Source organism: Coregonus clupeaformis, unplaced genomic scaffold (assembly GCF_020615455.1).
Source record: "Coregonus clupeaformis isolate EN_2021a unplaced genomic scaffold, ASM2061545v1 scaf0104, whole genome shotgun sequence".
NCBI classification, from domain to species: Eukaryota; Metazoa; Chordata; class Actinopteri; order Salmoniformes; family Salmonidae; genus Coregonus; species Coregonus clupeaformis.
In genome coordinates, this window is record NW_025533559.1 from 744,474 (window position 1) to 771,706 (window position 27,233).

General features: G+C 42.0%; 1 protein-coding gene and 1 long non-coding RNA gene across 3 annotated transcripts in view; both read left to right on the forward strand.

The window, feature by feature from the left end:
• The window catches only part of LOC121549120 (glutamate receptor ionotropic, kainate 2), a 192,226-nt gene extending 168,129 nt beyond the window's left edge, over window positions 1-24,097 (forward strand). For both annotated transcript variants that reach the window (XM_041860975.2, XM_041860976.2), the window contains exon 16: window positions 23,978-24,097. In XM_041860975.2, the coding sequence (XP_041716909.2) occupies window positions 23,978-24,006 (29 nt within the window). In that variant the 3' untranslated portion in view covers window positions 24,007-24,097. The remainder of the gene's footprint in view (window positions 1-23,977) is intronic.
• LOC121549122 lies at window positions 1,723-15,581 on the forward strand. The gene is made up of 6 exons (XR_005996742.2): window positions 1,723-1,872; window positions 2,054-2,181; window positions 2,572-2,626; window positions 12,080-12,188; window positions 12,322-12,485; window positions 15,496-15,581. It is a non-coding gene; the product is annotated as an uncharacterized LOC121549122 (long non-coding RNA).
• Window positions 24,098-27,233: the final 3,136 nt, after the last annotated feature.

Below are 27,233 nucleotides of genomic sequence, written 5' to 3' on the forward strand. Positions count from 1 at the left end.
GTGCCACTTGATTGGTGGTGCCCCTTGCTTAGTGGTGTTGCAGACTCTGGGTCCTTTCAGAACAGGTGTATACAGTCGTGGTCAAAAGTTTTTAAAATGACATAAATATTAATTTTCACAAAGTCTGCTGCCTCAGTTTTTATGATGGCAATTTGCATATACTCCATAATGTTATGAAGAGTGATTAGATGAATTGCAATTAATTGCAAAGTCCCTCCACTGCATTTCAGCCCTGCCACAAAAGGACCAGCTGACATCATGTCAGTGATTCTCTCGTTAACACAGGTGAGAGTGTTGATGAGGACAAGGCTGGAGATCACTCTGTCATACTGATTGAGTTAGAATAACAGACTGGAAGCTTTAAAAGGAGGGTGGTGCTTGAAATCCGTGTTCTTCCTCTGCTAACCATGGTTACCTGCAAGGAAACACGTGCCGTCATCATTGCTTTGCACAAAAAGGCCTTCACAGGCAAGGATATTTCTGCTAGTAAGATTGAACCTAAATCAACCATTTATCGGATCATCAAGAACTTCAAGGAGATAGGTTCAATTGTTGTGAAGAAGGCTTCAGGGCGCCCAAGAAAGTCCAGCAAACGCCAGGACCGTCTCCTAAAGTTGATTCAGCTGCGGGATTGGGGCACCACCAGTGCAGAGCTTGCTCAGGAATGGCAGCAGGCAGGTGTGAGTGCATCTGCACACACAGTGAGGCAAATACTTTTGGAGGATGGTCTGGTGTCAAGAAGGGCAGAGAGGAAGCCACTTCTATCCAGGAAAAACATCAGGGACAGACTGATATTCTGCAAAAGGTACAGGGATTGGACTGCTGAGGACTGGGGTAAAGTCATTTTCTCTGATGAATTCCCTTTCCGATTGTTTGGGGCATCCGGAAAAAAGCTTGTCCGGAGAAGACAAGGTGAGCGCTACCATCAGTCCTGTGTCATGCCAACAGTAAAGCATCCTGAGACCATTCATGTGTGGGGTTGCTTCTCAGCCAAGGGAGTGGGCTCACTCAAGGTTGCCTAAGAACACAGCCATGAATAAAGAATGGTACCAACACATTTTTATAAGTTATATTCTTCAAGAATCAATGGGAACATATCATACATTTTTTAAGTAAACAAATGGATGTAGCAACTGCTGATTGCCACTTTAAGGTTAGAGGGAGAACGCTAATCTGAGAGCAGTGCTTCCTTTCTTTTGATCCTATCAGAATGGACACAAGCCTCAACGAATCACTTAGCGAACATTCTCTCTGCATGGTGTTTTGGGAAATGCATGTTGCATCTTCGGCCGTTGTAGGAAAGATGCATTGTGAAAACACTCGTAAGTATAAATTCCATCGCTATCGGGAAACCGGCCCTGACTAGCTACAGACTGGCGACCTTCGGTATCTGCTTCGGTAATGCCACACCATTAACAACTAGCTACAGGCTTGCTAGTTAGCTTTACATTCCTCCTGCTAGTAGCCAATAATAGTTTTTCCTGTCAGTGAACACGTCTAGGTCCTAAAAGTTATAACGTTAGCTAACTAGCCAGTTATTTCTAGCCAGTTATCTAGCCAGCTAGCTAGCTATTTATTATTATACATTGCTTTTACCTAGCTAGTTAACATTATCAACCAGAGAGACATTCAGGTCTTAGCTACGATTCCTAGCTAGTTGTCTAATGATAGCTGTAAACAGCCGAGTTGACTTCCAATTTTTAAGTCCTTGATGAGTAGAATAACTAGCTAATTAAAGTTGGTATTTGAAAGCGCTATTTGTTTCTAGCAGTCTACATCTGATATGACATTTTTTGTAATCATTTTCTAGATCAAGGATATCCACCTTTTATCTACCAACACATTTGAAAATACAGTACAACCCCAATCAAAGTGAGTACAGAATAACATTTTGTTTTTTACATTCACTCTTTTCTCAATATTGTAATATTGTAATAACATGATGTTCTACTGGAAACCTGCCTTTATTTATGTACGTGTGTGTGTGTGTGTGTGTGTGTGTGTGTGTGTGTGTGTGTAATAATGTGTACATCTCCCAATGTGACACCCCCAGGTGCGAGTCCGCTTTGAGAATGTTCTGGAGGAGGTGACCCACTACACCCCTGGCTACATGGAGGAGATGGACTCTATCTTTGACCAATCACAAGAGGAGGAGAGGAAGAGAATCACCAACAATGAGAGGTAGGCTACACCTGCAGTCAGACTGTTACTAGGAGGGTGTGTGTGGATGTGGGTAGACAAACTGAGCTGGTGGAAGAACACCCACAGACCAGGCATGCCCACTTACTCCCTTCAGTTTCAGGTGCAACACACACAGACACACACAGTGGGCTACTGGAAGTTAATGGGACCTAATGGAGTGTACTGTAATATGAGATGATGTAGACTTCACCCCCTTTGTTATTGTCAGTTAGTCTAATGTAGTGAACAGTGTTACAAGCTAATGTAGCAGACTGTATAACAGTAGTGTATGGTCCAACAATGTGACCATTATTAGAGACTGCTGGAGGGTAATATACTGGACCGGCCTGCCTTGTTGTTCAATGGAGTCTAATGAAACCTCTCTTTCAGGAGTGGGCACCAAAAAAGTGAATAAGAGGTAGAGGCACAGCAAGACACCATACAGGTAAGCATGTCTCCATCTGTCTTTATGACCTCATGCTACAGTAGAACTATCATTCAGTACTGACCATCTCATTATGATGAATCATCAAATCCTAATTACTGATTGCTTTGTTAATTATTTGTAGATAGTGTTTTTATTATTATTATTATTATTTATTTATTTGGGAGGGGTAGATCAGCTTTAATATTGCAGATAGATTGTAACTTTCATCAATGTAATTGTTTGCATCACTTCCAATCCCCCAAATGTTTTTGTTTCTCGCAAAAAATATATATATATATATATATATATATATATATATATATATATACATACATACATACATACATACACATACATATACACATACATACATATAAATACATATACATGCAGTTGAAGTTGGAAGTTTACATACACTTAGGTTGGAGTCATTAAAACTCATTTTTCAAACACTCCACAAATTTCTTGTTAACAAACTGTAGTTTTGGCAAGTCGGTTAGGACATCTACTTTGTGCATGACACAAGTAATTTTTCCAACAATTGTTTACAGACAGATTATTTCACTTATAATTCACTGTAACACAATTCCAGTGGGTCAGAAGTTTACATACACTAAGTTGACTGTGCCTTTAAACAGCTTGGAAAATTCCAGAAAATGATGTCATGGCTTTAGAAGCTTCTGATAGGCTAATTGACATAATTTGAGTCAATTGGAGGTGTACCTGTGGATGTATTTCAAGGCCTACCTTCAAACTCAGTGCCTCTTTGCTTGACATCATGGAAAAATCAAAAGAAATCAGCCAAGACCTCAGAAAAAAAATGGTAGACCTCCACAAGTCTGGTTCATCCTTGGGAGCAATTTCCAAACGCCTGAAGGTACCACGTTCATCTGTACAAACAACAGTACGCAAGTATAAACTCCTTGGGACCACGCAGCCGTCATACCGGGTAGCTTGCAAGCCGAAGAACACCATCCCAACCGTGAAGCACAGGGGTGGCAGCATCATGCTGTGGGGGTGCTTTGCTGCAGGAGGGACCGGTGCACTTCACAAAATAGATGGCATCATGAGGAAGGAAAATTATGTGCATATATTGAAGCAACATCTCAAGACATCAGTCAGGAAGTTAAAGCTTGGTCGCAAATGGGTCTTCCAAATGGACAATGACCCCAAGCATACTTCCACATTTGTGGCAAAATGGCTTAAGGACAACAAAGTCAAGGTATTGGAGTGGCCATCACAAAGCCCTGACCTCAATCCTATATAACATTTGTGGGCAGAACTGAAAAAGCGTGTGCGAGCAAGGAGGCCTACAAACCTGACTCAGTTACACCAGCTCTGTCAGGAGGAATGGGCCAAAATTCACCCGACTTATTGTGGGAAGCTTGTGGAAGGCTACCCGAAATGTTTGACCCAAGTTAAACAATTTAAAGGCAATGCTACCAAATATTAATTGAGTGTATGTAAACTTCTGACCCACTGGGAATGTGATGAAAGAAATAAAAGCTGAAATAAATAATTCTCTCTACTATTATTCTGACATTTCACATTCTTAAAATAAAGTGGTGATCCTAACTGACCTAAGAGTTTAAATGTATTTGGCTAAGGTGTATGTAAACTTCCGACTTCAACTGTATATACATACCCTTTAAAAAAATATATTTCCCTTTATTACTTTCCAACCCCACCACCCCTTCCCTAATTGGAGTAAACTAGTAAACAACAACGCTTAGGCCTCTACTTCCATCTTATATATACTATATACATTTTATGGACACAGTCAATTTTACAATAATTCTATTTTGTTTGTTTTTACTCCTGGACTTCCTCTACCCTCAACCTCTCCAATCATTTTCATGATGTCCATCCAGCTTCTATATGCCATATCTTTCTAACTGTGCTCTTTCACAAAAGCTCTCAACCTATAACCTACAGTGGGGAGAACAAGTATTTGATACACTGCCGATTTTGCAGGTTTTCCTACTTACAAAGCATGTAGAGGTCTGTAATTTTTATCATAGGTACACTTGTGAGAGACGGAATCTAAAACAAAAATCCAGAAAATCACATTGTATGATTTTTAAGTAATTAATTTGCATTTTATTGCATGACATAAGTATTTGATACATCAGAAATGCAGAACTTAATATTTGGTACAGAAACATTTGTTTGCAATTACAGAGATCATACGTTTCCTGTAGGTCTTGACCAGGTTTGCACACACTGCAGCAGGGATTTTGGCCCACTCCTCCATACAGACCTTCAGGTTTCGGGCTGTCGCTGGGCAATACGGACTTTCAGCTCCCTCCAAAGATTTTCTATTGGGTTCAGGTCTGGAGACTGGCTAGGCCACTCCAGGACCTTGAGATGCTTCTTACGGAGCCACTCCTTAGTTGCCCTGGCTGTGTGTTTCGGGTCGTGGTCATGCTGGAAGACCCAGCCACGACCCATCTTCAATGCTCTTACTGAGGGAAGGAGGTTGTTGGCCAAGATCTCGCGATACATGGCCCCATCCATCCTCCCCTCAATACGGTGCAGTCGTCCTGTCCCCTTTGCAGAAAAGCATCCCCAAAGAAAGATGTTTCCACCTCCATGGTTCACGGTTGGGATGGTGTTCTTGGGGTTGTACTCATCCTTTTTCGTCCTCCAAACACGGCGAGTGGAGTTTAGACCAAAAAGCTATATTTTTGTCTCATCAGACCACATGACCTTCTCCCATTCCTCCTCTGGATCTTCCAGATGGTCATTGGCAAACTTCAGACGGGCCTGGACATGCACTGGCTTGAGCAGGGGGACCTTGCGTGCGCTGCAGGATTTTAATCCATGACGGCGTAGTGTGTTACTAATTGTTTTCTTTGAGACTGTGGTCCCAGCTCTCTTCAGGTCATTGACCAGGTCCTGCCGTGTAGTTCTGGGCTGATCCCTCACCTTCCTCATGATCATTGATGCCCCACGAGGTGAGATCTTGCATGGAGCCCCAGACCGAGGGTGATTGACCATCATCTTGAACTTCTTCCATTTTCTAATAATTGCGCCAACAGTTGTTGCCTTCTCACCAAGCTGCTTGCCTATTGTCCTGTAGCCCATCCCAGCCTTGTGCAGGTCTACAATGTTATCCCTGATGTCCTTACATAGCTCTCTGTTCTTGGCCATTGTGGAGAGGTTGGAGTCTGTTTGATTGAGTGTGTGGACAGGTGTCTTTTATACAGGTAACGTGTTCAAACAGGTGCAGTTAATACAGGTAATGAGTGGAGAACAGGAGGGCTTCTTAAAGAAAAACTAACAGGTCTGTGAGAGCCGGAATTCTTACTGGTTGGTAGGTGATCAAATACTTATGTCATGCAATAAAATGCAAATTAATTACTTAAAAAGCATACAATGTGATTTTCTGGATTTTTGTTTTATATTCCGTCTCTCACAGTTGAACTGTACCTATGATAAAAATTACAGACCTTTACATGCTTTGTAAGTAGGAAAACCTGCAAAATCGGCAGTGTATCAAATACTTGTTCTCCCCACTGTATATACTTATTATGGACACAGTATGCTTTACATTAGTTATCTTGTTGTTATTTGTAGATAGTGTTAGTGTGTAGTTGATTCACAGTTATACAGTGGGGAAAAAAAGTATTTAGTCAGCCACCAATTGTGCAAGTTCTCCCACTTAAAAAGATGAGAGAGGCCTGTAATTTTCATCATAGTTACACGTCAACTATGACAGACAAAATGAGAAAAAAAAATCCAGAAAATCACATTGTAGGATTTTAATGAATTTATTGGCATATGATGGTGGAAAAAGTATTTGGTCAACAACAAAAGTTTCTCAATACTTTGGTATATACCCTTTGTTGGCAATGACACAGGTCAAACATTTTCTGTAAGTCTTCACAAGGTTTTCACACACTGTTGCTGGTATTTTGGCCCATTCCTCCATGCAGATCTCCTCTAGAGCAGTGATGTTTTGGGGCTATCGCTGGGCAACACAGACTTTCAACTCCCCTCCAAAGATTTTCTATGGGGTTGAGATCTGGAGACTGGCTAGGCCACTCCAGGACCTTGAAATGCTTCTTACGAAGCCACTCCTTCGTTGACGGGCGGTGTGTTTGGGATCATTGTCATGCTGAAATCGTTTCATCTTCAATGCCCTTGCTGATGGAAGGAGGTTTTCACTCAAAATCTCACGATACATGGCCCCATTCATTCTTTCCTTTACACGGATCAGTCGTCCTGGTCCCTTTGCAGAAAAACAGCCCCAAAGCATGATGTTTCCAACCCCATGCTTCACAGTAGGTATGGTGTTCTTTGGATGCAACTCAGCATTCTTTGTCCTCCAAACATGACGAGTTGAGTTTTTACCAAAAAGTTATATTTTCGTTTCATCTGACCATATGACATTCTCCCAATCCTCTTCTGGATTATCCAAATGCACTTCAGACGGGCCTGGACATGTACTGGCTTAACAGGGGGACACGTCTCGCACTGCAGGATTTGAGTCCCTGGTGGCGTAGTGTTACTGATGGTTGGCTTTGTTACTTTGGTCCCAGCTCTCTGCAGGTCATTCACTAGGGTCCCCCCGTGTGGTTCTAGGATTTTTGCTCACCGTTCTTGTGATCATTTTGACCCCACGGGGTGAGATCTTGCGTGGAGCCCCAGATCGAGGGAGATTATCAGTGGTCTTGTATGTCTTCCATTTCCTAATAATTGCTCCCACAGTTGATTTCTTCAAACCAAGCTGCTTACCTATTGCAGATTCAGTCTTCCCAGCCTGGTGCAGGTCTACAATTTTGTTTTTGGTGTCCTTTGACAGCTATTTGGTCTTGGCCATTGTGAAGTTTGGAGTGTGACTGTTTGAGGTTGTGGACAGGTGTCTTTTATACTGATAACAAGTTCAAACAGGTGCCATTAATACAGGTAACGAGTGGAGGACAGAGGAGCCTCTTAAAGAAGAAGTTACAGGTCTGTGAGAGCCAGAAATCTTGCTTGTTTATAGGTGACCAAATACTTATTTTCCACCATAATTTGCAAATAAATTCATTAAAAATCCTACAATGGGATTTTCTGGATTTTTTTTTCTCAATTTGTCTGTCATAGTTGACGTGTACCTATGATGAAAATTACAGGCCTCTCTCATCTTTTTAAGTGGGAGAACTTGCACAATTGGTGGCTGACTAAATACTTTTTTTCCCCACTGTATCTCCTCTGTCTCTATGTGTGTGGATGGATGCATTCACAGACACAGCGATCAGCTTGTTGGGGTTGAACAATGAGCAAAGTGCTTTAGTCGGTGAGACAGAGGAGATGGCAATAGAGAGGGCTTTGTCCTGAACCCTATACACCAAGATGGCGCCGGAGCAGATGGCTGCCGTTTTACGGCCCTCTAACCAATTTTACTATTATGTGTGTTTCTTCGCTTTATTTGTAATTTATTCTGTACATAATGTTTCTGCCACCGTCTCTTATGGCCAAAAAGAGCTTCTGGATATCAGGACAGCAATTACTCATCTCGTATTGGCCGAAGATTTTTCTTCAATGAGTCGGACGTGAAGGACAGTCTACAGACACGGACAAGGCCCAAATATCGAGGAGCGTAAGTCGGGGTGCCTTGTAAGATCCGGCCGGTGAGCAAGTAATCTGCCTCTTCCATCAAGCCTATTAGCTAAAGTACAATCATTTGAAAACAAAATGGACGACCTAAGATCAAGGATATCCTACCAAACGGGACATTAAAAACTGTAATATCTTATGTTTCACCGAGTCGTGGCTGAACGACGACATGGATAACATACAGCTGGCGGGATACACGCTACATCGGCAGGATAGAACGTCTGACTCCAGTAAGACAAGGGGTGGCGGTCTGTGTATATTTGTAAACAACAGCAAGTGCATAAAATCTAATACTAAGGAAGTCTCGAGGTTTAGCTCGTCTGAGGTAGAGTATCTCACACTATTTACCAAGCAAGTTTTCATCTATATTTTTTGTAGCTGTCTATATACCACCACAAACCGATGCTGGCACTAAGATTGCACTCAATGAGCTGTATAAGGCCATAAGCAAATGGCATCCAGAGGCAGCGCTCCTAGTGGCCGGGACTTTAATGCAGGGAAACTTAAATCAATTCTACCTAATTTCTACCAGCATGTTAAATGTGCAACCAGAGGAAACTCTAGACCACCTTTGCTCCACACACAGAGACACGTATGAAGCTCTCCCTCGACCCCACATCTGACCATAATTCTATCCTCCTGATTCCTGCTTATAAGCAAAAACTAAAGCAGAAATCACCAGTGACTCGGTTAATAAGGAAGTGGTCAAATGAGGCAGATGCTAAGCTACAGGACTGTTTTGCTAGCACAGACTGGAATATGTTCCGGGATTCTTCCAATGGGATTGAGGAGTACACCACATCAGTCACTGGCTTCATCAATAAGTGCATCGATGACGTCGTCCCCACAGTGACCGTACATACATACCCCAACCAGAAGCCATGGATTACAGGCAACATCCGCACTGAGCTAAAGGGTAGAGCTGCCGCTTTCAAGGAGCGGGACTCTAACCCAGACGCTTATAAGAAATCCCGCTATGCCCTCCGACAAACCATCAATCAGGCACAAAGAGTCAATACAGGACTAAGATTGAATCGTACTACACCGGCTCTGATGCTCGTTGGATGTGGCAGGGCTTGAAAACTATTACAGACTACAAAGGGAAGCACAGCCGCGAGCTGCCCAGTGACACAAGCCTACCAGACGAGCTAAATCACTTCTATGCTCGCTTCGAGGCAAAGCAACACTGAAGCATGCATGAGAGCATCAGCTGTTCCGGATGACAATGTGATCACAATCTCCGTAGCCAATGTGAGTAAGACTTTTAAGCAGGTCAACATTCACAAGGTCGCAGGGCCAGACGGATTACCAGGACGTGTACTCAGAGCATCCACTGACCAACTGGCAAGTGTCTTCACTGACATTTTCAACATTTCCCTGGCTGAGTCTGTAATACCAACATGTTTCAAGCAGACCACCATAGTCCCTGTGCCCAAGAACACTAAGATAACCTGCCTAAATGACTACTGACCCGTAGCACTCACGTCTGTAGCCATGAAGTGCTTTGAAAGGCTGGTCATGGCTCAAATCAACACCATCATCCCAGAAACCCTAGACCCACTCCAATTTGTATACCGCCCCAACAGATCCACAGATGATGCAATCTCTATTGCACTCCACACTGCCCTTTCCCACCTGGACAAGAGGAACACCTACGTGAGAATGCTATTCATTGACTACAGCGCAGCGTTCAACACCATAGTGCCCTCAAAGCTAAGGATCCTGGGACTAAACACCTCCCTCTGCAACTGGATCCTGGACTTCCTGACGGGCCACCCCCAGGTGGTAAGGGTAGGTAACAACACATCTGCCATGCTGATCCTCAACACGGGGGCCCCTCAGGGGTGCGTGCTCAGTCCCCTCCTGTACTCCCTGTTCACCCATGACTGCATGGCCAGGCACGACTCCCAACACCATCATTAAGTTTTTCGACGACACAACAGTGGTAGGCCTGATCACAGACAACGACGAGACAGCCAATAGGAAGGAGGTCAGAGACCTGGCCGTGTGGTGCCAGGATAACAACCTCTCCCTCAACGTGACCAAGACTAAGGAGATGATTGTGGACTAGAGGGGGAAAAAAAGAGGACTGAGCACGCCCCCATTCTCATCGACAGGGCTGTAGTGGAACAGGTTGAGCTTCAAGTTCCTTGGTGTCCACATCACCAACAAACTATCACGGTCCAAACACAACAAGACATTCGTGAAGAGGGGACGACAAAGCCTATTCCCCCTCAGGAGACTGAAAATATTTGGCATGGGTCCTGAGATCCTCAAAAAGTTATACAGCTCCACCATCGAGAGCATCCTGACTGGTTGCATCACCGCCTGGTATGGCAACTGCTCGGCCTCCGACCGCAAGGCACTACAGAGGGTGAGTGCGATGGCCCAGTACATCACTGGGGCCAAGCTTCCCTGCCATCCAGGACCTCTATACCAGGCGGTGTCAGAGGAAGGCCCTAAAAATTGTCAAAGACTCCAGCCACCCTAGTCATAGACTGTTCTCTGCTACTGCACGGCAAGCTGTACCGGAGCGCCAAGTCTAGGTCCAAAAGACCTCTTAACAGCTTCTACCCCCAAGCCATAAGACTCCTGAACAGCTAATCATGGCTACCCAGACTATTTGCATTGTCCCCCCCCCACCCCCTCTTTTATGCTGCTGCTACTCTGTTTATTATCTATGCATAGTCACTTTAACTCTACCCACATGTACATATTACCTCAATTACCTCGACTAACCGGTGCCCCCGCACATTGACTCTGTACCGGTACCCCTTATATATAGCCTCCCTACTGTTATTTTATTTTACTGCTTTAATTATTTATTTATTTTATTTTTTACTTATCTATTTTTTACTTAACACTTTTTTTCTTTTAACTGCATTGTTGGTTAAGGGCTTGTAAGTAAGCATTTAACTGTAAGGTCTACACCTGTTGTATTCGGCCCATGTTGCAAATTCATTTGATTATATTTATACTACGGATCAGGTTTGAGGTGTTAGCGAGGTAACTTTGGTCAACTCTTAGTTCAATTCGGGATAACCAGTAACATGAAAGTGGCTTACCTTTTAGCCAGGTACATTTCTATGGCAACGAATCCTTCAAAACTAACCTTCTCCAGGGCAGGCTAACTCAGGGCTAACTCCATTTATCCTGAATGAAGTGTCTGAGCCAAAGATTGTGTTATCATCTCCTTCATTTGAAATATTTTTCTTTGTGTAAGAAAATAGTAATGTTAAAATACCTATTATTTTACCCATTTCGTAAGGACAGCATTTGCTTTCCAAACTGTGTATATAATCCATAGATGGCAGTTCCCATTCAAGTCAAGACTGGCAGCCATTGCTAGTGTACCCATGATTAACAGTCAAATTGCCATGGTTAGAGGTTCCAAAACCCTTCTATGGATTATATGGCTATGGCCACAATGCAACAAGCCACAGATAGAAGGAGCGATAGGAATGGGAAAAAGGTGATTGTGCATTGATAAGAACACCAAAGCACAAGATGGCATTAACGATAAGTAATAAAATAAAGACGGTACTTCTAAAAGCCTATATACACCATAGCCTGTTGAAATTGCAAGATAACTTTTCTTTCAGTTTGATATAGGCACAAGTTAAAATGTGACACTGACTCACCCATGAATTGATGTTTCAGCATTGTCTCAATGAAGAGTTCGGCGTTCGACTAGCCATGTGCGAATGCCTGCTAGAGTAAGCACAGGTGGGGGCGAGCATAATCCACCATCGTAGTACAGATGAATCCTGGAATTGCTTCGTAGTATACAACTATGGGGACAGACACTACGAGAGACACACTGACACACACACTAACCACCCATTCCCTTGTATCTCTCTCTGTTAGTCTAATGGATGGGATGCCAGTGAGATGTTCAACTACGGAGTCAACTCCACCTATGGCTTCCTCTTCATGTACACCTGAGTATTCTCCTCAGTCTGTGTCTTTTTAGAAGGTTTAGTAATGCATTATTTGCCTCAAAAGCACCCCATTTCCAACCAGAATACCCATATTAATACTGGTATACCTTACTGATAAGACCATGTACATTTTCTCTCCTTTCCATCTATCCCTCTTTTCCCCCTCAGTGTTCCTCTGGAGAGGCCTGCCTCAGATGAATGAGACCGAGGGCAACCTCCAGATACCACCACCTCGTCTCACTAAACAACAATGAAGGCAAGACTGAGGAGTACAAGTACAGTACCATGGTCTAAGACAGAGAGGCGACATGAATGAGTAGTGACGATGGCAGGTGGGTCACGAGAGGAATCGGAGACATACACTATCACATACAAATGTGTAACAGAGTTAAGAATGTGCCATAAGCTCACGCCACAGCCTGCCCAACAGAGGACGAAACAGAAAAATGTCTGATAAAACTGCAGTTCCTACAATAAAATGACAGCCCCAAGATTGTTTAAAAATAAAGAAGACTAGCTCTAGACAACATTAAAAGCGAATCGTTTTGAGCTGATAGGAACTCCAGGTCCAATGTTGCGGATGGAGCCATCCAATGGATATCTTTTGGGTGTCTCAAACCGTTGGTACATTGTGAAGGAGGACGGTCACGTGTTTGCGAGCAGAGATCACTGGTTCGAGCCCAGTGTGGGACAGGGACAGTGGAGGAAGATATATTGTTTTTGCCTTAGCACTACACACCTGATTCAAATCATCAACACTTGATACGTTGAATCGGCTGTGTAGTGCTAGGGCAAATCAAAAATGTGCACCCCTTTGTGTCACCAGGAGCAGGATTAGGAAACACTGTTCTATCTACACTAATCACATTCCCCACTAAGGTTGGATATTTTGCCGGGTATTTTACAAATGTTCCATCCCGAGAATAAATCACTTTTCTACAAATGTTCCATTCTGAGAATAAATCACTTTTCTCCCGGGTAACCCGGTATTTCCGCCAAAACCAAAGTGTCATTCAAAAGCATTATAAAACATATACAGTGCCTTCGGAAAGTATTCAGTCCCCTTGACTTTTTCCACATTTTGTTACGTTACAGCCTTATTCTAAAATTGAAAATTTTCCCTCAGCAATACCCTTAATGACAAAAGCAAAATAGGTTTTTAGACATTTTGCTAATTTATAAAAAATACAAAAATGAATATTACATTTACATAAGTAAATAATATAATAATATGCCATTTAGCAGACGCTTTTATCAAAGCGACTTACAGTCGTGCGTGCATACATTTTTGTGTATGGGTGGTCCGGGGATCGAACACACTACCTTGGCGTTACAAGCGCCGTGCTCTACCAGCTGAGCTACAGAGGACCATAAGTATTCAGACCCTTTACTCAGTACTTTGCTGAAACACCTTTGGTAGCGATTACAGCCTTGAGTCTTCTTGGGTATGAAGCTACAAGCCTGGCACACCTGTATTTGGGGATTTTCTCCCATTCTTCTCTGCAGATCCTCTCAAGCTCTGTCAGGTTGGATGGTGAGTGTTGCTGCACAGCTATTTTCAGGTCTCTCCAGAGATGTTCGATCAGGTTGAAGTCCGGCACTGGCTACGGCCACTCTAGGACATTCAGAGACTTGTCCCGAAGCCACTCCAGCGTTGTCTTAGCTGTGTGATTAGGGTCATTGTCCTATTGGAGGGTGAACCTTCACCCCAGTCACAGGTCCTGAGCGCTCTGGAGCTGGTTTTCTTTAAGGATCTCTCTCTACTTTGCTCCGTTCATCTTTGCCTCGATCCTGACTAGTCTCCCAGTCCCTGCCGCTGAAAATCATCTCCACACCATGATGCTTCACCTTGGAGGGTGACAGGTTTCCTCCAGACGTGATGCTTGGCATTCAGGCAAAATAGTTCAACCTTGGACCAGAGAATCTTGTTTCTCATGGTCTGAGAGTCTTTAGATGTTTTTTTGGCAAACTCCAGCGGGCTGTCATGTGCCTTTTACTGAGGGCCTGATTGGTGGAGTGCTGCAGAGATGGTTGTGCTTCTGGAAGGTTATCCTATCTCCACAGAGGAACTCCTAGAGTTCTGTCAGAGTGACCAGTGGGTTCTTGGTCACCTCCCTGACGAAGGCCCTTCTCCCCCGATTGCTCAGTTTGGCCGGGCGGCCAGCTCTAGGAAGAGTCTTAGTGGTTCCAAACTTCTTCCATTTATGAATGATGGAGGCCACTGTGTTGTTGGGGACCTTAAATGCAGCAAAAAAAATGTGGTACCCTTCCCCAGATCTACGGACAATTCCTTCGACCTCATGGCTTGGTTTTTGCTCTGACATGCGCTTTCAACTGTGGGACCTTATATAGACAGGTGTGTGCCTTTCCAAATCATGTCCAATCAATTGAATTTACCACAGGTGGACTCCAATCAAGTTGTAGAAACATCTCAAGGATGATCAATGCAAACAGGATGCACCTGAGCTGAATTTCGAGTCTCATAGCAAAGGGTCTGAATACTTATGTAAATAAGGTATTTTCATTTTTAATACATTTGCAAAAATTTCTAAAATTCTGTTTTCGCTTCATCATTATGGGGTGTTGTGTGTAGATTGCTGAGGATTTGTATTTATTTAATCCGTTTTATAATAAGTCTGTAACGTAACAAAATGTGGAAAAGGTTAAGGGGTCTGAATACTTTCCGAAGGCACTGTAAATAGGCCTATGTCTGGATTTGAGCTGTGATCGAAAATTACAACCTGATGCAACCTGAGCCTGATTTAAATAAACGTTATGAGCTCTACATTAAAGACATTTAATGAGCCCAAGCCCAGAAAAGCCCAAATGATTGTGCAGTTATCCAATACATAAGTTGTATGATATATAGGCTACTGCACATTCCACATTCCACACGACAGAAAACCATAAAAGCGCATAGATGTATCTATGCTCCCTTGGGTAAACAAATTGAACAAGCTCCAGTAGGCTAATCTGTTTGAGTGTGAACTGTATTACTGTACTGTATTGTATTATGCTGTATTATATGGACTGGAAACCATGGTAATGCAGGGAGAGAACATGCGATTCTGGTGCAGCACATGCGGCCTACAAAGTTTAGGCTAGTGAATTTGATTCCCTATACCCCACCTCGTCTCTCCTGGCTACCGTATGTGGACATGATCCAACTCTGTGAACACATTGACTATACTTCAATGAATGTTTGTTACGTGTACATGTTTACTTTCTTTGCCAACAACAAGCATGTAGGTTAGATATGAGAGCATTGCTTGGTTTTTAAAAAGTTTCAGTGATGCTACAGTTTACAAACAAAGTAATTGTGACACTATTTATGTTTTTCAGGTGATTCTCTAGAGGACTCTATTCCTCGGAATGCAATTAGTTTAATCAGGTGTGTTAGCTGGGGTATGGGAAAAAGTGTGACACCAATCAGGCCCCGAGGGCTGGAGTGCCACGTTGAGGATGACCAGATCGAGATGGAATCAACAGACTCGACACAAGATCCAGCTTGATCTGATTCAGGGCTCTCCTGGAGTGTTACCATCTCGTAGGTTTTCTCCAACCCTAATCTAGTGTACCTGATTCTAATAACTAACGGATTGATAAGCTACAGTAGTGTAACTCTCCAGCAGATCTGAACCGCCACCTAGTCCCCACACCCTTTTATCTTGTAACCTCGCTCCCTCTACTATAGCTGTCTTTGGTAATTGGACTGAGAGGGATGTAAACACTTAACAATGTGATTCATTCACCATTACATCATCATTTAAAATAAAGTGAATAATATTTGTTTCATGTTCTTGTTTGTTTGTGCTAAGGAGGTCCAGTAGGTAAAACATATGAATGGTACTGACGACTGTATTACAATCATCTTGGTATGGTTGACTTGAGTGAAATATTGTGTTTTTGTATTCCTAATACTTTCTGTCGCTGGTCTCATCACCTGTTGCTTGCATTTCAATAGCTAAGTTGTTTATGAAATACACACAGGGGTGCCTCTTGCCTTTTAGGGGCCCTTAGCAAGATTTGGTTGTGGGCCCCCCACCTACATTTTACATTTGTCATTTAGCAGACGCTCTTATCCAGAATGACATACATGAGCAGTTAAGTGCCTTGCTCAAGGACACATCAACATATTATTCTCCTAGTGGGCTCAACGTAGCAAAAATATGAGTTAATCTTCAGAAATAAGCAGGAGTTAATCTGCCAAAATGAAGACAAAACACTATGCAGACATAATTATTATGATGTAGTAGAAGAACAACTTGTTTTCAGCAGCAGCTAAAAGAGAGATCCTCTGCCCCCTTTTTGGGTAGGCACAAAACTACCTTCATACTTCCATTATTTTTTTAGTCGGTACAGGTTACCTTCAGATGAAGTCAAACCGTTCGGATGCTGCAGAGGTTTTCGGGATAAGACCAATTTTCTGAATGTTTCATGTTTGTCAGACCATTACTCTAGCTCTGCCACCTTTCACCGCAGATGCAGAAGTGCAACATTGGCGGATGTGGTGGATTGAGATGCATCCAAAACTGAGAGATTTTGATGGGGTGCCTCAATTGACTCTAGGGTGTTAACTAGGTTATTGAATCACCAATAATTATTATACATAATTTATTATAAATAATTTATACATACCTCCTCTCAGTCAGCATTAGTCTTCTAATGGCGTCAATCTAGGGGATTAGTCCCCTCGATTGACTCCACACTGAAATACGGAAATTAAAGTAACAATTAGCTAATTGACAATGTCAGGCTGGGTCTGTAGATCTATTTGGCCTATCGCATAATAAAAAATCATATTTATTTGAAAAAGTTAGCTGGCTAGCTTGTAAAGTGGCCAATAAAATTCTAATAACTTTCAACTTTTGAATCGGAATGGCAGTTACTTTTTGAATTGACCAAAAGTTTATATTTAGAACCCCCTTTTTTATCTAATAGTGTATGCTTTTATTAAACTACATTATTTCCTCTTGCTTATAGCTAACATTTAGTTTGCAAGAGCACAGGTTTGTATGAACCTTGATGGTTGCCACTCAGACCTCGGCAACAATGTTGCAAAATATTAATTCGATCTTCCCCCTGCCATAGAAAGCTAACATGTCAGATGTCAGCTAGCCATTTTTCTGACCAGGGAAATCATGCAGCAGCATCAATAATATGGATATAAATGTCAATGCAAAAACAGCTGAAAAATGTTAGCTGTCATTTTAGAGTTTGATGTCATTTCAGAGTTTGATGTGACTTGGTTAGCTTTTGTTAGCTGTTGTTTTCTAAAATCCCCATTACACTCTGGTGTAGGGATAGAACCCTCAAGGTTCTTTGCCTTCACTGGGTATATACGTATACAGTATATACACTACCAGTCAAAAGTTTGGACACACCTACTCATTCAAGGTTTTTCTTTATTTTTACAATTTTTTACATTGTAGAATAACAGTGAAGACATCAAAACTATGAAATAACACATCTGGAATCATGTAGTAACCAAAAAAGTGTTAAACAAATCAAAATATATTTTATATTTGAGATTCTTCAAATAGCCACCCTTTGCCTTGATGACAGCTTTGCACACTCTTGGCATTCTCTCAACCAGCTTCATGTGGTAGTCACCTGGTATGCATTTCAATTAACAGGTGTGCCTTCTTAAAAGTTAATTTGTGGAATTTATTTCCTTCTTAATGTGTTTGAGCCAATCAAGAACAGCTCAAATAAGCAAAGAGAAACGACGAAGAGGCGAAGGTCGAGAGCCAAGCATCCTCCGAAACACGACCCCGCCAAGCCGCACTGCTTCTTGACACACTGCTCGATTAACCCGGAAGCCTAGGACAAGGACATCCCAGCTGCCTCATGGGTCTCCCGCTCATGGCCGGCTACGAAACAGCCCGGGATCGAACCCCGCCACTGCGTCACTCGAGAGGCCTATTTATTATAAATATAGCATATTAACCTTTTGACACGTACCAACAAACGGGTGTGATCATTCTACAGTGGTCCCTGCAGCATTTGCTCAAATCGGTGTGATTATAACGCTTATTTAGAACGCCCAGTTTCGATTGACGCAACAGTCCACACTGTTTTTTCACAGAAACATTTTTCACAAACACAGTCCTTACCAAGTTATGTCCTGAATGTGACCAGTTTATTTTGGATGCAATGTTCAGACATTCACAGAAGTAGCAACAGCATAACAATCATCCAAACCAGAAAATGTAGGCTATATTAGTCCTAGCGCTAACTGAGGAAAGATTGATGTAACACAAGCGGTCCTATTTAGCTAACTCTCTGACAGAAACTACAATATGAATTAGCTAATAGCATTTACTATTTACAATTCATCGCATCACCCGGGGGCTCACCATTGATATAAATCATTTAGTAAAACACTTTCTAAAAATCAAAAGCAATCCGTTGATGGGTAGTTTGTTTTGCCGCGTGAACCAAATATAATAAGAGGAGACAAGATGAGTTTGATCTGTTTGCAGTATGAATTTTGAAGGGGGTGTCGTCTCACGATCATTCACTTCCCTTCATTCACTTCGGAAGTTTACTTGAAAGATGAGTGTACCATTCCTTCACCTCATTTTCTTATAACATCTTTGGACAGACGTTTTAACACATATGGAATCATGTAGTAACCAAAAAAGTGATAAACAAATCAAAATATATTTTATATTCGAGATTCGTCAAATAGTCCCCCTTTGCCTTGATGACAGCTTTGCACACTCTTGGCATTCTCTCAAACAGCTTCATGAGGGAGTCACTTGAAATGCATTTTAATTAACAGGTGTGCCTTCTTAAAAGTTAATTTGTGGAATTTCTTTCCTTCTTAATACGTTTGAGCCAATCAGTTGTGTTGTGACAAGGTAGGGGGGATATACAGAAGATGTAGTTTTTTTTCCAAATAGGGCTAAGTCCATATTATGGCAAGAACAGCTCAAATAAGCAAAGAGAAACGACAGTCCATCATTACTTTAAGACATGAAGGTCAGTCAATACGGACAATTTCAAGAACTTTGAACGTTTCTTCAAGTGCAGTCGGAAAAACCATCAAGTGCAATGATGAAACTGGCTCTCATGAGGACCACCACCAGAATGGAAGATCCAGAGTTACCTCTGCTGCAGAGGATAAGTTCATTCGAGTTACCAGCCTCAGAAATTGCAGCCCAAATTAATGCTTCACAGAGTTCAAGTACCAGACACATCTCAACATCAACTTTTGAATTGCTGCAAAGAAACCACTACTAAAGTACACCAATAATAAGAAGAGACTTGCTTGGGCCAAGAAACACGAGCAATGGACATTAGACCAGTGTAAATTTGTCCTTTGGGCTGGAGTCCAAATTTGAGATTTTTGGTTCCAACCACCGTGGCTTTGTGAGATGCGGTGTGGGTGAATGGATGATCTCTGCATGTGTATTTCCCACCTGAAAGCATGGAGGAGGAGGTGTTATGGTGTGGGGGTGCTTTGCTGGTGACACTGTCTGTGATTTATTTAGAATTCAAGGCACACTTAACCAGCATGACTACCACAGCATTCTGCAGTGATACGCCATCCCATCTGGTTTGGGCTTGGTGTGACAATCATTTGTTTTTCAACAGGACAATGACCCAACACACCTCCAGTCTGTGTAAGGGCTATTTTACCAAGAAGGAGAGTGATGGAGTTCTGCATCAGATGACCTGGCCTCCACAATCCCCCGACCTCAACCCAATTGAGATGGTTTGGGATAAGTCAGATGGCAGAGTGAAGGAAAAGCAGCCAACAAGTGCTCAGCATATGTGGGAACTCCTCCAAGACTGTTGGAAAAGCATTCCAGGTGAAGCTGGTTGAGAGAATGCCAAGAGTGTGCAAAGCTGTCATCAAGGGTGGCTATTTGAAGAATCTCAAGTATAAAATATATTTTGATTTGTTTAACACTATTTTGGTTACTACATGATTCCATGTGTTATTTTATAGTTTTGATGTCCTCATTATTATTCTACAATGTAAAAATTTTTAAAAATAAAGAAAAACCGTTGAATGAGTAGGTGTGTCCAACCCCCCATAGACTTAAACTGTGATCACATGAATATTTGAGGCCAGGTAGCGGTAGTGAGTGATGTCCTCTCCTATGTCGGAACATCTGTCAGTTAATTGCGTATGTGCGGCGTGTCAGAGGAAGCATTCTCTGCCATTCAGCCCAGGCCTGGTTTCCACATCCAGCCTCTCCAAGGACCCATCCTATTAACATTCATCTGAGTTCTGCTTTGTTAGGCCATCATGAATCATTTGAAGCTGAGAAGAATCAGGGGACTCGGAAAACTGGATGGATCCTTGGGATCAAGTTAACCACGTGACGGGGATGGGTGCAATCCCATGACTCAGTATCAGAAGGTTGTGTGTTTGATCTCAGTCATGGATACAGTTTTTTTATTATTTTTTAATTTTTTGTCATTTAGCAGACGCTCTTATCCAGAGTGACTTACATGAGCAATTATGGTCAATTGACTTGCTCAAGGGCACATCGACAGACTTTTCACCTAGTCGGCTCGGGGATTAGAACCAGCGACCTTTTGGTTACTGGCACAACGCTCTTAACCACTAAGCTACCTGCCGCCCCTATCCCAAATCTTAACCCTTACCTTAACCATTCGGAATGAGTGCCTAAACTGCGTTAGAGGGAGACTGAGTGTGTTTGTGTGTGTGTGTGTTCCTCTCTCTTGTTGTGTGTGTGCATGTCTATGTGTGTGTGTAGTAGCTGCCTAGGCCATTGTAGTGTCATGCTCTGGAATAGGGAGGGGAGAGGGAGGGAGGCAGCAGTCCTACTCTGTAACCCTGGAGTGATTACACTTCCTTCGATCACCGAGGCTCCCGCTGTGTCCAAATACGCTGTCGCTAATTCCAGCGTTCTCCCACTGTCTGCAGATTTGGGGAGTTGACACACGCATATGGATGCACACACACAGACACACACACACTGTGAACCCCCTACCGGGCTCCTCTGTTTACGTACACCATTTATGACACACACACACAGTGGTAATTCATCAGAATCAACGGGAGCTCTGCTCCTCCGGAACACAAAGCCCAGTGTCGCCAACGCCTTGTAGTGTTGTAATGCCCGCTTGAGAACGAGATGCTAATCTCCAAGACACTGTGAGGATTAGCGATGAATAGGAGGAAGGGAGTGTTTCTATGAAGACACCACAATAACATGACAGGTTATGCTCATACGCTAAAGACGCCCACAAGTTGGTCCCCATGCCCACACAGCAAATTTGTGGGTGTAAACGTCTCGGTGTTGAGGTAAAAAGTGTTGTGAGCGTTATATCTGAGTGTTGATTCTAGTGGGGTTAACGCCAGTGGGATTGACATTGACGCCACTTGCGGTGAATAAATGAATTGTTATTTGAATCACGGTGGAATCAACACCACATGGCGTTATTGTTACTCGACTGCAATGAGTTAATTTCCGTTAATTCTCTGAGTGAAAAACACATGGAAGGGGCCTTAATATCATATTTCCCAGCATGCTTTGTTGCAGGTTGCTTTTTAGAATAGTTTGTTTTAATATCTTTTGTTTCAATATGCATTGATTGATAAAATTATCTTATACTACACAAAGATAAATATATACATTTCTCTAAACTAATCAAATCTGTAAATGGCTGAACTTAATTAACCCGTTATTGAGATTGTTGTTGAAGTTAAGGTAGTTTAGGTAGTCTCATTTATCATTCTTCCCTACCTTGGCATTCTAACTGCAGATTGCAGGTGAATAAAAGTTCCATTTGTTGGATATCCTAACTCTGGCTGAATTCCAATATATAACACTTCGCAAGTCAGCATAATGTGACTTGCTGATGTGGCCTGCAAACCAGGAGTTTCAGACTATTGTGTTAGGGTAAGACTATAGGCTGTCCCGGGTATGGTATTGTCAAGAAAAGTAATGTGTTGTCATAAATAAATAAAAAATTGTATGATAAAATATTCACTTAGGCACTCACTTGGTGAAGTTAGTGCCTAAGACTGAAAGCCATCGTATGCAACAATCATGTCTCTGTTACTAGTTATGGGTGGTACTGGTACTGAAAAGGCAACCTGGGAAATAAATATACAAATAAGGCTTTTACAACCTACAGTGTTAAAACAACACCCAACATGTAGTTACTGTAACACCACAGGTTTTAATTTCCTAACACTGAGAAAGTGTAATAGCATCAGCTCTAATTAAGTTTTAATTTACTGTAAGTCAGAATTTGCAACACCCACGGTGTTAGGGACCCAACACTCTTGGGTGTTAGTTTAACACTATTTGAGATGGTCACATCATTTCTAAGAAAGTGATCAATTTAACACTGGGTGTTAAAATTATGATCGCAAATTTGCTGTGCACCATAGCATGCAAAAAAATAGACATTGAAAAATACTGCCATACCAAGCAAAAAAGGCAGTAACTGCTCATAGCGTGGAACTGAGAATAATGGCTTTTATTTACCTTGGTTTCACAGTAACCTTATGCAGTTACTGCTAACATGACCCCCATTTTCTCCAAAACACAATACAATAGAGGCAGGATACTTGTCCACATGATTAAGCATGTATTTAATGTAGCAAAATTACATTAACTCATTTTTCGACCAAATGAGCAGTTACTGCCTTTTTGCTTGGAAGGGCAGAACACCTTTGAATTAAGATCAAATAAGATAAGATGAATACTTTATTGATCCCCAAAGGGGAAATTTGTCAACATACATTAATTCACTTAATAAGCCAATCTGATGCAATGTTTTTATTTCTTTCGTTCTACATTTTCTGATCTTCTGTCCTTTTTGTCCCTGTAAGCTCTCTGTTCGGGACAAAATCGCCATGGCCATAGCATGCTATATAATAGGTAGCATGAACAATGCATAGTCTTTGAATTAATTAACTTCATAACAAATTCATTCACTCTATGATGTTTCATTTATACTGAACAAAAATATAAACGCAACATGCAACAATTTCAAAGATTTTACTGAGTTACAGTTCATATAAGGAAATCAGTCAATTGAATTAAATTCATTAGGCCCTAATCTATGGATTTCACATGACTGGGCAGGGGCGCAGTCATGGGTTGGCCTGGGAGGGCATAGGCCCACCCACTTGTGAGCCAGGCCCAACCACTGGGGAGCCAGGCCCAGCCAATCAGAATGAGTTTTTCCCCACAAAAGGGCTTTACTACAGACAGAAATACACCTCAGTCTCATCAGCTGTCCTGGTGGCTGGTCTCGGACGATCCTGCAGGTGAAGAAGCAGGATGTGGAGGTCCTGGGCTGGCGTGGTTACACGTGGTCTGCGGTTGTGAGGCCGGTTGGACGTACTGCCAAATTCTCTAAAACAACGTTGGAGGTGGTTTATGGTAGAAAACTTAACATTCAATTCTCTAGCAACAGCTCTGGTGGACATTCCTGCAGTCATCATGCCAATTGCATGCTTCCTAAAAACTTCAGACTTCTATGACATTGTGTTGTGTGACAAAACTGCACATTTTAGAGTGGCCTTTTATTGTCCCCAGCACAAGGTGCACCTGTGTGATGATCATGCTGTTTAATCAGCTTCTTGATATGCCACACCTGTCAGATGGATGGATTATCTTGGCAAAGGAAAAATGCTCATGAACACCGATGTAAGCAAATTTGTGCACAACATTTGAGAGAAATAAGCTTTTTGTGCATATGGAACATTTCTGGGATATTTTATTTCAGCTCATGAAACATGGGACCAACACTTTACATGTTGCGTTTATATTTCTGTTCAGTATATATCGTTTTTGATCATTTTATTTTCTGTCCCCAACAGGGTCTCCATACCGGACAAGATCACCATAGCGATCCTGCAACTGCAGGAAGAAGGGAAGCTGCACATGATGAAGGAGAAGTGGTGGAGGGGGAACGGCTGTCCGGAGGATGAGAAGAATAAGGAGGCTAGCGCTCTGGGGGGTGCAGAACATCGGGGGTATCTTCATCGTGCTGGCCGCAGGGCTGGTGCTGTCTGTGTTCGTGGCTGTTGGGGAGGTCCTGTACAAGTCTAAACAGAACGCAGCGCTAGAGAAGGTGAGGTTTATATAGCATTAAAGAGACTTCGTCAAATATTTATAATGTCTGCTGAAACACTATGTAGATCAGGGCTCTCCAACCCTGTTCCTGGAGTGCTACCGTCCTGTAGGTTTTTGCTCCAACCCTAATCTAGTACCTGATTCTGATAATTAGCTGGTTAATAAGATGAATCAGGATATTTACAAATGGGGTTGGAGCTCTCCAGTTGGAGAGCCCTGATGTAGATGCTTCCCAAACCATGTATAAGTGTTGGGAAGGCTACGCTGAAAACATAGTTTATGAAGCTACCAATTACTTCACACTGGAAGAAGTTAAGCTACACTAAAGCTACTCTTATCTAAATCTGAAATGTAATAGACCACAAATTGAAATAACAGATCAGTCTGGTTCTGGAGTCAGATGTTAACAGAATGTGTAATTTAGCCTATTAAACACAATAACTATGTTTCAATTCAGAATTGGGAAGGTCCGATGCCTACTTCACCTATATTTTCTGTTATTTTTGCAAAAAAAAGTAGTGTGTAGTTCCAGTAGTTAGCCACACCTCTACATGGCAAAAAAACACTGAAAACACTACCAATATTTGAATTTTGTGTAAGGCCAGGCACCACATGCTAACATTTTTGCATCTACCTATCAATTTTGAGATTTGTTGGTATTTTGATCCGTTAATATTAGTTTTTTCAAAAGGTACACATAGAAATGTAAAAAATATATATGAAAATGTAATTTCCTTTAGTTTATCATACTACCTTCAATGTATTTTAATGTATTTTAACCACTTTAAAATGGGCATACATCAATATTTTCAAAGTTCACTACATTAAATGACACATAATTTAAAAGTTGTTACAGACTATATTTAGTAACTTACTTTGAAGAAATTGTGATTTGGTTTAAATAGGTGTTTGGCATTAGGTAGTCTAAATTCAGTGTACTTGTCTTTAACTGCAATTTCTTGAAGTCAGACTCTTCCCACACGCCAACACATTTTTCTCAGCTTCAGAAGCATCTGCATTCACCAAATGTTGTGTGGTTATCCTTAGAATATTCTCCAGACTTGCCCAGAGGGAATTGTTGATATGTTGTAAATTCTTTATAAAGATAAAAAAATAATACAGAAAAAAGTATTTATACACAATCTGCTCTGGACAAGTCCGGTCCTGGAGTGTCTTAACAAAATGAAACCAAAATATTTAGGTTGACTTCATCCAGTATCCAGAAAAATTTATTTGCATGATATTTATTGAGATATCGCCTAATTTGCATATTACATATTTCAGAATTTGTTTTATACAAAAAAGTATTATATTTCCTTCTACATTCAACTGGTAAAAGTTGATTGTGATATGATTCATGGGGGGGAAATTACCCTATGAGGGTGTGGTGCCTGGCCTTAACTACTACCAAGCTACTGCAAGCTACTACATGTGGTTCACTATTCCCCAACACTGAAGCTAAATGCTACTAGGCTACATAAAGGCTGATATAAAAGGTCCTTTCAGCTGGTTCATAACCGTTTATATGGCATTGGCTTGTGAATGATTTCTGGACCATAGGTCTTTATGCACTGTGATTCTTTCATCATCAATCAAGAACTGAGATGAGAAGATAGATTGGTTAAAATGCTATAAGCATGTGCAAATTTAAAACATGCTGTCCTCTACGCCACCAAGTTGGTTGTAATGTGTAACATGTGACAGCACATTATTATATTGTGAGCACTCTCACTCACTCTCTGCTTTCTCGCTCTCCTGCCCTCTACAACCCTCTCCCCCTCCCACTATCGCCTCTATCCTTCGCCCTCTCTCCTTGCCACCTTCCCTTCTCCGCTATTCACCTCCCTCTCCCCCGTCCGCTCACTACCTATTCTTCTCTTCTCTCCTCTGCCTCTCCTTCTCTTCCTCCTCTCTCTCCCTCTCTCACAATCACCCTCTACCAGGGTAGTCCCAATGGTTCAGTGGGTTAGAGCATGGTACTGACAACGCTAGCATTGTTCCTGCATGGACCCCATACCTTATACTGACTATATCTGTCAGTTAATTTGTCAGTTCTGTCTGTATTTTACCCTCAACCTCCCTCTCCCCTCCTTCCCCCTCTTCAGCGCTCTTTCTGCAGTGCCATGCTGGAAGAGCTGCGTGGCTCCCTGAAGTGCCAGCAGCGCCTCAAGCAGAAGCCGCAGCCGCCGGTCATCGTCAAGACCGAGGAGGTCATCAACATGCACACATTCAACGACAGGAGACTGCCAGGCAAGGAGACGATGGCATGATGGGGGTCAAAGGTCAAAAATACCCCTGAAAAGGTCAAAACACAGCCAGAAGATCTGGAGGGGTTGAATGAACGTTAATGTAATGTTAACATAACCTGAAACTATATTGCATTGGTCCCCTGCTTTGGTAGTATGGTAGAGATGTTTCCTGTGGAAATGTAGATGTGTCAACATGACTGGAGATGATGTGTCACCTCACGGTGGCCAACACTTTTCGAGAGGGACTTTTGCAGAGGACAAGTTGAAGGATTGTGAGACTGATGGATCTTTGAGATGGATCTCGATAGGGACTCGAAGAGGAGAACTCAAAATGCATGTCTGTTGAGGCTGCCTTTGTGTTCAAGCTTCACAGTCAGTGACTTTGCACACATGCACACACACCTGTTCAGAGCATCATACCGTATCTTGAGACCATAACACCCCAATAAATTAGTTGATGTTGTTTTTTTCTGTTATGTCAATTACACTTTTGTCAAATCTCCGTGTGTGTGTCCAGTTGATAAAAATGGAGCTCATATCATTATGAGAAGGAATGTTACAAAGTGCTAAAATGTTGAATAAGAACTGTATAAAGAAAATAGAGAGGATAAAATATGTATTTATTTCATTTGAAATCATTGACTTTGATTGAGCTCCCTAATACTCATTGTTTATCTTCTGTAATGCCTTTATCGTGCCAAAGTTCGGGGATTGTAAAGAACTGACATATTGCTTTCAATGCCTCCACAAA